General features: G+C 32.5%; 1 protein-coding gene across 1 annotated transcript in view; it reads right to left on the bottom strand.

Annotated features, from left to right (window-relative positions):
* Positions 1-14003, bottom strand: part of CTNND2 (catenin delta 2) — a 412341-nt gene that overhangs the window by 75275 nt on the left and 323063 nt on the right. Inside the window, exon 13 of the mRNA XM_070942595.1 lies at positions 11852-12037. Coding sequence (XP_070798696.1) covers positions 11852-12037 — 186 coding nt within the window. The remainder of the gene's footprint in view (positions 1-11851; positions 12038-14003) is intronic.

The following is a 14003-nucleotide window of genomic DNA, read 5'->3' as shown; positions in this document are numbered from 1 at the left end:
CTTTTCTGTTCTTTACTGCTACTTTGGGAAATTTCCTATCTAAGTAGGCTACTCTTGACCACCTCTTCTTTTCTTCCTCATCTCATGACGACCCAAATATTCCTCACTACCTCATGTTGTTTTCTCCAGGTTTGTTTTTTTTCCACCAAATTTCAAATTCTTACAGCAATAATCACTTCACCACCAGTGTGTCACCCTGCCTCTGTTGGTACTTCTTTTATCCCTTAGCTGGTGAGATGCAACAAAACAACATTTCTTGCAGCTTGAAGAAAGCTTCTTAGTTACAGAAGGGCAAAGAAGGGCAGAAGGATGTGTTCATTCCAGAACCTCAGGGTTAACTTCCAAAAAGAAAAGGGAAACAAAAAGATGGTTTCATTGCCTTCTTTCCTATAAAAAATATTGTCCATGGAAAGGAAGAGTCCTTTCTTCCACACAGATCATGTAAGGAAGTCAACTTCAGTTATAGTCAGAGATTAACCACTCATCTCATATGACAAAAAATCAAGGCTATAAAGAAAAGGAAACAGAACTAACACTCAAGCGAGTGTTAAACTGGATGCCTCCAGACTGTGCAGAATACACACCCACGTATACATCACACACACAACATATTCAGTAAAGAATATATCATATGTTTTCAAGCAACAATTGTGATAGAAGAAAATTTAACAACTCATCTGGAGGTATCTAGTCATAAACCAGCAAGTACAGAATAAGTATTCAATTCATCAGATGTATAAAACTTGGATGACAAATAGGATTGGGCTCCAGACTGCATAGAATAGGCATCTCAATAAAACATGTGTGACTAATTTAATTTCTTCCTTTAAGATGTGAGGCAGTTATGCATTGGAAGATTGTAATATCTCCTTTCTGGGAGTGTGGAAGACTGGGGAATGAATTTGGCCAAATAGTCTTTCCCATGCAACATGCTCAAGAGGTTGAATTAGCTGGTGTGAACAGCCTCCCAGGTAAACCACCATTATTAAAAAGGAAATTCCAATGTTTCTGGAAATCAGTATCGAAATGCCCCATTTTAGCTTCATCTTAATACTCTTCAGGTAGAGTGAAGCCAAATATTAAGCTGATAAGCCATCTTGTCTACTTTCATTCCTGTTCTATGATGATGAAAAGCTTTCTTGTAGAATCAGGGAAGCTAAAGATCCATAATTAAAAAAATCAGTTTGAGCCAAAATATGAGACAGAAACCTTCTAATGAGGATAATTCTGATTCTTAATACAAAAGGGAGTTAGAAATATCTCAATAAAAGAAATAATACAACTAGACATTTTGGAGATTTAAGCCCCTACTGGGAACTCACAATGGCAAGGTCCTTCAGATTTTGCATTCTGCATCTTTTATCATTAACTATCTTGATTAGGAATTGTAATCCAATTCCTAGAGCTACATACTCTTCACTGCTGCTACATAAGGTTGACTTTCGGAATGCTACCATTGGAGCTCCCATAAGCAAGGAATGATGAACATTCTAAATAATTATTAAATAATTATGATAAGAAAATAAACCTGCTAATAAATTTCAGTTTTCAGACTAAATAGAGGGATAATAACGGAATGAATCTTTTCTAAAACAAATGAAAAACAGTAACAGGACAAATGTTAAATACACAATCATACATTACAATAATTCCTTATGGATTTGTGTTGCATGCTTTGATGCTAATAATCTGGAATCTAATCAAACTTTTTGTGCTATGCATAACTTTGTCTATGTAATCTCTATCAATGAGTACAATGAAAAAAGGGAAAAGCACAATTTAGGTAAATTAGGTATATTTCATATATGAAAAGTAAGAGAACAATCCATTCTAGTATGCAGAAATCTATAAATACTGCTTTCTATGTGTGGGAGGTGGACCAATAATGGAACATGTTTGCAGTATGGAATCATACTGTTGGCCAAGACATTGCATTCCTCTGTGTTTTTCACATACAGAAATTTTAAGTTTTTTCTGTAGTCATATGGGAAAAGGAGATTTCCATGTATTTAATTTAATTTAGACATTGTTCAACTCCATGTGACCCTGGGCAGTTCCCAAGTAATAACTTAAAAACCAATACAAATTATCTAGTAGATGAACTATCTCTTCAATAGAGTTGCATACCAAATGTTTTGTAAAATTTGGAAGAAGATTCTCATTCTAAATTAAATTTAAACAATTTCAAATTTCAAATTAAATCAAGTATTATAATAACTTGTCTTCAAATCACCTTAACAGCACCTTAGCTGTTGCATAATTTAAGATGTCAATGGAAAGGCTTACCAGGATAGCTAGTCAAAAGTGGTCATCAGTTAAAAGTGACCAGTGAAGCCTAACTACTTAATGCATTGTAAGCCGCCCTGAGTCTCTGGAGAAGGGTGGCATATAAATTAAAGAAAAAAAAAATTGAACCAATAAAAGCATCATGGAGAAAAGGTTATTTTGCTTATTTGTTTATTTTAAAAGGTTTTGCTAAAGAGATAAATGTTTGCTTAAATTTTCTCTGCTTTAGTTTCAATTTAATGGGGTGGTAGTTTCTATTTGCTCAGCACAGCCCATTTCAAGGAATCTGGCTTTTTTTCAACAGCACAGAACTATACATCCTTCTTAAGTATGATATATTGTGTCTAATTGATTGTTCACATGGAGAACTTTCAACCCCTCACAGAAAATTGAGGTACAGGGAAAGCTAAGTCAATGATCTGCCAGATACTGCTGAATTACAATTCTGAGCAAAGAAGCCAGAATGGCTAAAAATAAGAGTGCTGTGAGCTACAAAATCTAGAGAGCATGATGTTTCCAAAGCTTGCTGCATACTGTTCATAAAGAGGGAGACTAAAGTCTATGTGGGGTGTTGAAGAAAATATTGATTTAAAATAACTAATTGAATTTTTGGCAAAGGTTTACAAAGTAGAAAAACATTACCTCAAAAAGATCTTGTTAATACATTATTCTTGTGATCATTATTATCTCAACCTAGCAATAAATTAAACTTTCACTTTATTACTTCAGTCAAACATCAAAACTATAGAATTAATAAAATTGCTAAAAATATTAATACTAAGCAGTAATTGCACTATGGATTCTACAGGCCCTGTAACAATATTTAGACACATTTAAAAAGATTCATTTTTATCTGACAGTAGATACTGAAGATAGAACGAATTCTAAGTACTTTGATAATATAATTAGTAACCAGAATAGATTGTGAGATGACCTTATAGAAAATAATATAAGAAAAGATGAACAACTCTCCACAAATAATCTCACACAAAGATGATTTGATATGCAATGTTTCTATATCTGCCTTCTAGTACTACTGTTGGTAATACATTCAAACATGCTAATGTCGTTATTATCTCATACTTTAATATTTAAATATCAACTTAAATATATAACTGCAGGAACTAATAAACTGATTGCTAAGTTAAAACCTTTTTGGCAGTTGGAGTCTTTCATTCAATCATTCATGCATTCAATTTTTTACCCATTACAATTGATAATTTCTTAAGGCTTATGAAAATCCATAATAGAATTATATAGTCCAAGTAAACAATTGCAAGATTAAATCAATAAAAAGAAATAAACTACTAATGGTAAGCAATAAAAATGGTGAGATTAAGAATCAAAGGCTCTTACTTTTTTCCAATTTTAATAATTTCTTAACTGGATTATAATAGCCAAGGTATGCCAGCTTTTGTATAACACAACCATTCCTCTTAGTAAGAAAAATGTCTGTTAAAATTAAGGAAACCAAACCAATATGGAAAAAGAATAATTTTAACCTATAATTTAAAAAAATTGCCCATGTTGCAGTTTTTATGTTGATTACCCAAATTATTTTATGCAAAAACATATCTGGGATGTATTTGAAGTATTTGGAATATTTTCCTAAGAAACTGGGACTGCAGAAACTTGAAAGCTGTATGATTATTATGGAGTGTATGTGAGCTCCATAAAGCAGCTGCAGCTTTGGCTACGAATAATATAAGCACTGCTGGTGCATATAGAGCATCTCTAAAGCAATAGAAGGCTTGTATGGCCAGATATGACTATGAAATCTTGCCCTCTGGTACCAGAGGCATGAAAGACTATTCCCAAGCATTTGAACCCTCCAAGTTCAACTTCTAGATATGGGATGCTTCACAAAAATGATTATTCAGGTTTTATAATTTATTTCTAAATCTTCCACTTTGTAGAACAATAAACCCACTGGAGTCTATGACAATATAGTCACTCATCATTGTAAGTGTTGTGATGTATTTATATGCCAGCTGTGGAGGATGATATAGCAACCTTTCCAAAAACAAGACCAGGTTGTTTATATAATAATTAAACAAACATGGTGCCAAAAGAAAAGTCATGATTTTCCTTAGGGTAGTGACTTATACACTATATAGCAGTGAACATTTTGTGTGAGTGCTCATAAACAAATTCTGTATTTTTTAGAGGAACAGCTTCATTCCTCCTCCTTACATCAAAGGTTGGGATAATTCCTGCAAATAAAATATCACTATTTCTTATCGAATGTTAAGTCTACATATAATGTGTGTCTTTGCTCAAACAAGAAATTCTTAACAATATTTCTAGAACCGTTATTTCCTGTTTTGGGACTACGCATTATGAGAAGTAGAATTACATCCCATCTTCCTGATGTGTTCAATCTCTAGTCATGCTATTTTTCTTCTTCAAAAGACTGATGTAGGAATCTAGTGTGTCAACATTTCAAAAATTAAAGATATTGTGATGCATTTCTGTTCAAGTTTTATTTTGGAAATATTTCTGAATAAGGAATAGCTACAACTATCTATGGTAATTTCCCTGTCTTCATGCTCCCGAACAATTGATTCTGGAAAACCAGACTGAAATTTGAGCTTGTAATATTTTCAGTGTTCTTGTATTATAAATATTTAATTTTATACTTTAAGATATTAAGAGCTTTAAACTCTTGCTGAGCACATTGTAAGCCGCCCTGAGTCTTCGGAGAAGGGCGGCATATAAATCAAATTAAAAAAAAAACAAAAAACAAAACAAAACAAAACTCTAGGAGCTAATAGAGTCAAAAAGAAAGCAACATAACCAAAATTCATTAATTTTATGCATGTGATTCTCCAATATGCATTAAAAAGCTACACAATAGATATGTTTTGGAAAATTCTATCTACCCAAGAGTTTGGAAAACTCTGACTCTCTATCTGTTTTGTTTATCTAGAGTACCATATTTATGCATAGTTTTCTATAGAAAACTATGCATAAATATGCATCATTCTATTTTTTAACTATGTATGTTTTAAAAAAAATAGTCTGATCAGAAAGCTTTTAGATTTAGATTGTAGAATTACAGAACAATCATATCCGGCATACAAATGGCCTCTAACTAATGTTAGAATAGCAAAATGCTCCCTATAATAACCCAGGACCCATTTTGGCTATAGTATTCTAAATCAGTTAAAAGTCTGTGAAATGAAACTGTTTCAAAGAGACCCCCATACAAAGTGCAACATAGTAGATCAAAGAGCATGTAATTAAGAAGCATATCATGACTTCATAACCTTCAGAAACAGGCAGAATTGGTGCAATAGATTTAGGAATATAGAAGGATTCCTCATCACTGATAAACTGATTCCAGATTCAAGGCCAAATTTACAAGGGATGTGGTAGGCTCCCACATAGATTGAAATCACTGCACCCCTGCAGGCTCTTTCTGCTTTGTTTACCCCTCAATTCCTCCAATTCAGATATCAGGCCCTTATCACATCCATTACGGATTGTCCCCTCTCTCAGCCAGTTTTATTAAATAGACTAAATCTTCCTTGTATTTCAAGCTGTTCTTGAGAAAGAATTCATCTAAACTGCACATAGTAATACAAGCACAGACAATAAGCAACACATTTTTTCTTGCAGTGATTTTTAAGACTGCTTTAGTACTTTGGTCCTTTAATAGCAAAACATTCAAGTCAATTTATTCATTAGAACTAGAAAAGGAAGTTATTTTCTAGTTCTTTCTGTTGTATATAATATCTATGGTATCCATCTTAAAAAGTAGAAAGAATACAAAATAAACTTATGGTATCTAATACTTCTTTCCAAATAGATGTTATTTATTTATTTGTTTGTTAAATTTATTTGATGCCCACCTTGCCATAGGACTGCTCTAGGTGGCTTACAACAATAAAACCAGAGAAATGAAAAGAAGTATAAACATAAAAGTAACAAAATAATGGAACAATAAAATAAACAATGAAAAACAAAACAATGAGAATATAGAGATATGAGAATAAAAGACGGGTGAGTAAGGAAACAAGCTGCGAGGAGAGAGCTGGGTTTTTGCTATTAATCTAGTAGCTACTTCAGTTATATTGTGATAAAGGTCTAAACAACACAATGACATCACTGACACAGGGAAAACATCCCAGAAATTATATACTTAGAGGTGTTGAAATTGACCAAATACTATAAAACTGATAACAACACAGTACTTTGTTGAAAGTTCGGAAAAACCAGCTTTTAAAAACTATCTAGAAGCAGAGGCTGCTAAGATCACCTGTTTGTTTTGGAATGATACAAAATTCATTATTCCGTACACATGCAGAGATCAGAGCTTATTTGCACATCAATCGATTGATCTATCTACGAAGCAATATTTAACCTGCTTTCTCATGTGAGAACCTCAGTCAGTGAGGGAATGCTAATATTAATAATTTGGATTTTTATCCTCTTTTGCATTATGATTTATAGCCTATCTATCTTGCACACTCAAGTTGATTTCCTCTTACTTCAGAAATGTTGTTACAACTTATGACTCATTACAAGAGATATAACTGAAGGTCACAGTGATTTCTGGAGGGTCATCTAGAATAAAAATATTATTTTGAGTTGGCTTACATGTATAATAAAAATTAAAGATGGCAATAAATCTAAAGAAAAATCAGAAGAGTATCAGAAACACTGGTAAAGACACATATGATTATAAAGGCCATTCATATTACAATGATTTTGCACAAACTACATTAAGTCCACTGAATTATTCATTAGATTTTAGAATATGAATATTACATATATTCAAGACCATAATGCACAATACTGAGAAAAAGTGATTGCTTCCTTTTAGATATTCTTAATTTTTGCATATATTTTCCAGAGAATATCAGAGTTTCCCATGGGTCTTGCCAAGATACAAAGGGACTGCGTAAAAATATAAGACTAGTTGTTACTTTCATTTATTTCATAAAAAACAAAAAATTAAATATGCGGCATGCCATTGTAGGAAAGCAATTGCCCTCTTAGATTCAGTGCCTTTTTGGGTCATTTTTAAGTGTGATAATTGTAGCACTTCTAGTAATAGGTAAAGTACATTTCAAATACTACATGAAAGAATTCTGGGCTAGCCTGCCATGGCAAAATGGCTCAACTTTGTCATTTCTGAGCCTTTACAAGCATGAATTCTATTCCATGAACAATATTCCCATTGTGGTTCTCTTCTAATAGGTCTGCCCTTTGATGTGGCCAAAATGCTGAATATTTTCCTCTTCATTCATTCTGTTGTAGGCTCCCTTGTGCATTTGGGAACACTGTGGTGGTGCATGACCCACTTGGGTTTCAGCTCATTATTCAGATGGATAAATGGCCTGGTAGTCTGTCCTAAAATTATCTGATAGAAAAAAGAATACCTGCTTTTTTCAGTGATAGAAAACACCAGGCAGAAAAGAGTGACTGGACCATTTGAAGTCCCACAAATGAATGAGAATGATGCCTTTTTAGTGAGTTTCTGCCTAGAATAAAGCCTAATATTTTGAATCCAGGTTTAAAGCATAAAGTTTGAATGAGTGGGTCAGAAAAGACTATTATTTTGTAGTATCAAGAGAGACTTTTGAACATGGAAAATGTATTTTTATTACGTTCTTTTATTAATCAATGTTAACATGAGCTTGATTGATAATGTATTCACTAATAATTTATTATTCATTCTGTTCATTATTCATTTCATTTATTCTCTCCTTTTCATTTTCATTTAATAATTTAAATTAAAATGAAAGAAACAGAAACTAATATTTTTAAGATTTATATTGTTTGTTAAATGAAGTAACTTGCTCTAATTATCTCTTTAATTGAACTGATTGGATGAGTGGCGTGATTACATTTTCACATTGGCAGATTCTGTGTTGACATAACCATAAAATGAATAAAACAAACGCTAAACATTGCAGTTATTTTTTTCTGGCTTCTTTTAAACAACAGCAGGATAAAACTTTGGTCACATTCTATGTGTAAAGATATGCAAAAGTCCAGAAATCTAAAAGAGGGCAAATTCTTTTTTCATAAAAACATATTTTGGGGAGATTAATGGTATCTTCAGAATTTTATTATTCTAATTTTTTCCCCTTAAAACTGAACTAGTTTGAGATTTGTCTCAAGAGAGAAACCATAGAAAAAAGTTTCTTGCAGCAAAAACAGTTTGACAGGTCAACCATCTAGGGAGACAATGATCTACCCTTTATTAGATGTATTCAGATAGGTGGATACTTTACATCACCTTTGTGCACTGTACAGAGAATTGGACTTAATGCTTGAACAGCCTCTTCCGTCTCTATGATTCTACAATGGGGAGTTCCCTGAATTTTCTCTGCTTTGCCAACAATAATCTGGAAAAAAAAGTCTAAATCCTAAAATATCATGTGAGTTTATTTCTCAAATGCAAGAGATTATTAAATAAATCAATCTATAAATAGACTGGAGCGGTCTAGTATAAAACAAGGATCTTATGAACAACATACTATACTGAAAAAGCCTTTCTTAGAATGACTGTGGGATTCTAAGGATCCGAGATCCTCATGCACATAGTTATATACATACATACATACATACATACATACATACATACATGCATGCATGCATAAGGATCATCTGTGGGAGGTGGGGGGGGAGCAATCTCCTTTGGTAATTATTACTTTGTTAACTTATTACTGTCAACCTTCATCTGGTTAAATGCCCCATCAGGCTTAGATTTAATGTGATTGGTTCCAATGTGTTCCCTTCCCAAAATTAGATTAGATGATTTATCACCTTTGACAGAGTTTATTAGGAATTTCCTGGCACACTGCCATTTTGACCTGTTAACATAACACTGCAAAAGCAATGAAGTTCTTTCCAAAGGCAAAAAGTCATTCCATAAGCATAAAGAAGTTTCATGAAGTCATCATTTCTCTCATGCTGCTGCAATATTATATACCTAATCTCATACAAAGCAGACCTAGAATTTACGGTCTCCTGCTTTCTAGCCTGGAGTTGTAACCACTACACCAAACTGGCTCCCTAATACATTGCAACTCAGGGTAGCAATATATCCTATTTTTAAAAAGCTATTTTTAAGTAGGAAGAGGTACTTACAGTGTCCAATGAGCATCAGGATAGCGGACTATCCCAAGTGGGCACATAACTCAATTAATCATTCTCCACAGATGGTGATATATTTTTTTATTTATGTCATAGTAATTTATTTCAAATGTACAATCATGCATACAGATTAATTTATATACATTTTATGCAAAATTGCAATTTTCCTCCTCAAAATTATTTTTCATCTGTCAGACAGTTGCAGTTCTCTGAGAATATTAAAGCGACACACTAACAGGCCATTAGAGTTACAATATGAAGTGGACTTTGAATAAATATAAGAATGGTCCTGTAACATTTGTCACAGTCTAATTAATCAAGTAATTCAGATGCTAGCAGGAATCAAGAGATTATGGGAGTCACAGTGACAAGTCTCTGCACACTGATTAAATACTACCTTCTGGATTAAAGTCATACATGAAGTTTGGAGTATAAATTGAAAAATATTACCATGGTTAAAATAACTTAGAAAACTAAATTATATTATTAGAAGTATCAACCATCAATCTAAAAGCTCTTTGAGTTTCTATCACTATACTAATCTAAAGTCTGAAGCTGGAATAATTTATCTTCATGCTATATACAGTCCAATGAACAAAAATGTGAAATTACATGCACAGTTCTCTGCACAACTTATTTTAAGAAAACGATATTAAACCCATCACTTTGATGGACAAGGGAAGCTAAGGCAAGGTCTTCATTCTATTCTGATGAAGAATAATTCTAGAATGTGGAAAAGTTTTATCTGAATATAATCATCCAACCTTACAGAAATGTTAAGGTATACAATAAGAGGATCAGAATATTGTACCTTCAGAGAAACAATCACAGGTTGCAATCTTAAGGTGGTTTATCTAGATTTAGACCAAATGAATTCAAGGCGGTTTAATGAGTAGAATCATACAGCTAGAAAATCAATTTCAGAGGGCAATTTGAAATTGCCAATTTCCAAGTTACATAAAATACTAAAAAGACAAATCATATAATCAAAATGTATCTTGTAGCACCTTCAAGACTGTCTTATTACAATAAAAGTGTTAATGGGCTAGATAACCTACAACAGAATTTTTACCATTAATGTAGAATATTTTTTATAGATATCATAAATCTACATATAATTTTCCTGCTCATAATATTCTTAAATAAATCTAAAGGGAATCCATCATCTCTTTACAGTACTCATTACAGTAAAATTACCTAGATTGTAATGTTTGTAAATTTAAATTCCTAAATTGTGATTAATAAAATACTACAGAAACAAAAACTTTGGATCAGTTGATTATGCAAATATATTTTCTAGATTCTGTATTACCTATCAATCTCAATTTTTCCAAGATACCCAGGAAAGAAAAAGTATACCATCTGTATGACATCAGAAACACAACACATTTTCAGATTTGATAGACAACTAATAATGGAACCTTGTGCTGTAATCTGCCAAATTTTTTAGCAAGAAAATTCTCATTTCAGAAATGATAGCCTTGCTTTGGTAGCGGGGTAGGAATAAATATCACCTCAATTTTTTCTCCAGGTTTGCTATAAATAGCATAATAGAAAACTATTGGTCTCAAACTTTATCATTACAAACATTTGATATAAAATGTCAATACAGAACTTAGATAATATCTAAATTTGATGTAATAATTATTTTTCTAACCTTATATTGATTTAAAAGACTATATATAATAAATCAAACACATTAGTCCTAAATATTTTTCCATGTCACATGTTATAATATTTCTTTAGCAGGTGCTACAAATGATCTCAATTTATGGATCAAGTAACGTTCTCCTTCCCTTCACAACATAATGTCAAAATACTGAACTGAGTTGACAGCTTTTAGAGGAAGGGTCCAATTGGCAACTGGACAACTAGATCACCTATCTACCCCAATCACTGCAGTGTGTTATGAATTATTTTCCACAGGACAGGAAATCTCTAAATGCAATAACATATTTCATGGTAGTAGAAATTTTAAAAGTGTCTTTAAAGATAATCAAGAAGTGTTCCAAATAATGTAATTTTACATGAAATTTTCTGCAATTATTATTTATACAAATGCTAAATAGCAATATCTAACAAAACAATTCTTCACAATACCATTACATTATTTACTTCATATTAGAGTCCATATAATAATACTGTAGTAATTGAAGAGTTAATAAGTAAAAAGAACCCCTAACGGTCCCTATTAGGTCAGTCAATTGAAGTTACATTCTCTAGCTTTCATTTATTTTAACAGTTAAAATTTATGCAGGACTAACTTTGTTTTAATATATTTAACAGAAGTTTTGTTTCATTGGAGAAAGAAAAATTATTTTCGACTCTATTATACTGCACTATTTGGCTGTAGAAGATGGCCTTATTGCCATTACTACTATTATTGTCAGCTATCCAAAAGCATTCTGGCATTGGGCCGCACAAAATCAGATCAATTAAAGCTAAGTGCATGTACCTGATCTTGAGATTTCTTTTTCTTCTTTTTCTTGCCCCAGCATCCAGAACTTTCAGTATCTTTCCCATTGGCATCACCACAAAGTAAACCATCAAGTTCATCAGTCCCCATTTGCTGTCCCTGAGATGTTTCTGCAGCGAGTCTATATGAGAGGTTCCTTAAAATGCACACACAGTTTTCAACGGTCTGAAAGAACAAGAAAAAAACAAACAAATTATAATACATTTAGAATGCTCATATTCATCAACAAATTTATCAGTTTTCTTAATATATTTAGAATGCTAGCTGAAATACCCCATCATGGCACAAGATAGTTTTCCTATGAAAGAAGACATTTTATTCCATCAAAGGTTTCTTCTCTCTATGTATGTGCATATTTTCAAATATGCAGCTTGCTGTATGAAAATTATTGTCACCTCCATGAAAAATGTAAATAAAGCAAGTTATATTTCTTTGAGCTAATAAAGTCTTTGTCTAGATGTAGCAGGAATGTGAATATTGAAAGAGAACAAAACCAAAGGTAAAATGTGTTAAGGTTTCACATATGGAATTCGAAAAAAAAAGAATACCACCATGTGTATTGTGAAGGATCATCCATCATCAACGATGATTATTATCCCTTTAGTGAAAATAATAGATCTGCAATTTAAATTATCTCCAAGATTGATGGAAATATCACATAGGAGTCTTAGGGAATCTATGCTGAAATGTAGTAAACTCGGTGGCAAACCTAACCTTAAAAACATTTTATTTTATTTTGTTTTAATTTAAAACAATTTGTGATTCAACCTAAAATGGTTAGGTGTTAGAATAATCTTATGAAGGATTATAGGTCATTTATTCCTTTGCTTGCAAATTCACTCCCCTTTAAATTTTAAGAATTGAAAAAAGAACAAATAAAATACAAATCTTACCTTGCATAAGATAAAATAGAATAAAAACATTTGATTCTCTCCTTTGCAACTCATTAAAAAACTGCCTTTAGAAAACCACAGATGATTTCCTGAGGTCTCTATTAGGATTTCTTCAAATAATCCACATTACACTTAAATTTGGCAGAATTAGCACTGCAGGGTCTGATTGCTACCTCCTATAATACTCTTACTACCTTGATCAGTTATCCAGGTAAGAATCTATGATTCCTATATAGGTAATTCTGCAGAAATAATACATAAATAAATCTCACCTCCCTAGTTGTAAGAATAAACAGGACGTTTACAGCATAATCGAACCAATAATAATAATAATGTCTATGAACATTCTCAGTCATCCAGGTAAAGTTGTCTGAAGGTTGAGTCATGACAACTGGACTTATTTTTCTTATTAGTTTGAGATGTTTTGCGGTTTATCCAAGCAGCTTCATCAGTTAGATCAAGTTAGTTAGGCAGAAAACTGTTGGAATGTACCAACTTCTCATGCACCAAACTCGGGGTTTCCTTCCCAAGTGCACTGTAATATGTCAATGAACTTCCGCTTACACTTGGGGAGGAAACCCTTCATTGAGGAGTTCGTACATTTCAACGGCTCTCTGCCTAACTAACTTGCTTTGACTGATGAAGCTGCTTGGATGAGCGGTGAAACATCTCAAACTAACAAGAAAAATTTAGAGCATAATGTTATGTCTTTTTAAGATTATCTTAATAAGTACATTGTTAATTGGTTGTCAATTGCATTCATTCCATTTTGTATTAGATATGTCAAATATTTAAATAAATGGTGACACAATTTTCTCTTTCCCCATCATCACATCAGACAAAATATTCCAAATTGGAAATCAATCTTCAATTAAGACTGAAAAAGTATCCCTACCCATATCACCATATATCAGTCATATCTGATATATTGACTCAGTTTCAGTATGTATATGTTACTTCATTTGTTAATTCAAACGTATCAGCTACATGCTTGCAGAGTCCATTTGACATCCTCTTGCAATGGTACAATTATTTGATGGGAGAAAGGCTGTGCACAAATAGGTACAATTTCTATCCAATTCCTTCAGTTCCTGACGCCACAGAGAGATGTTAAAAAGAACACTGGGGTCACCTAATACCAAACATGAATAGTAAAGGGGAATTGTGTGATCATTCAAGCAACTTCAAAAAAAATATATGTATGGATGCTAAGCCATGTAATTATCTGGAAGAATGTT

Source organism: Pituophis catenifer, unplaced genomic scaffold, assembly GCF_029215685.1.
Source record: "Pituophis catenifer annectens isolate HBS135680 unplaced genomic scaffold, rPitCat1.0.hap2 SCAF_3, whole genome shotgun sequence".
Classification (NCBI taxonomy): domain Eukaryota; kingdom Metazoa; phylum Chordata; class Lepidosauria; order Squamata; family Colubridae; genus Pituophis; species Pituophis catenifer.
Note: the sequence above shows the minus strand (reverse complement) of the source record. Positions and strands in the feature narration are given on the sequence as shown.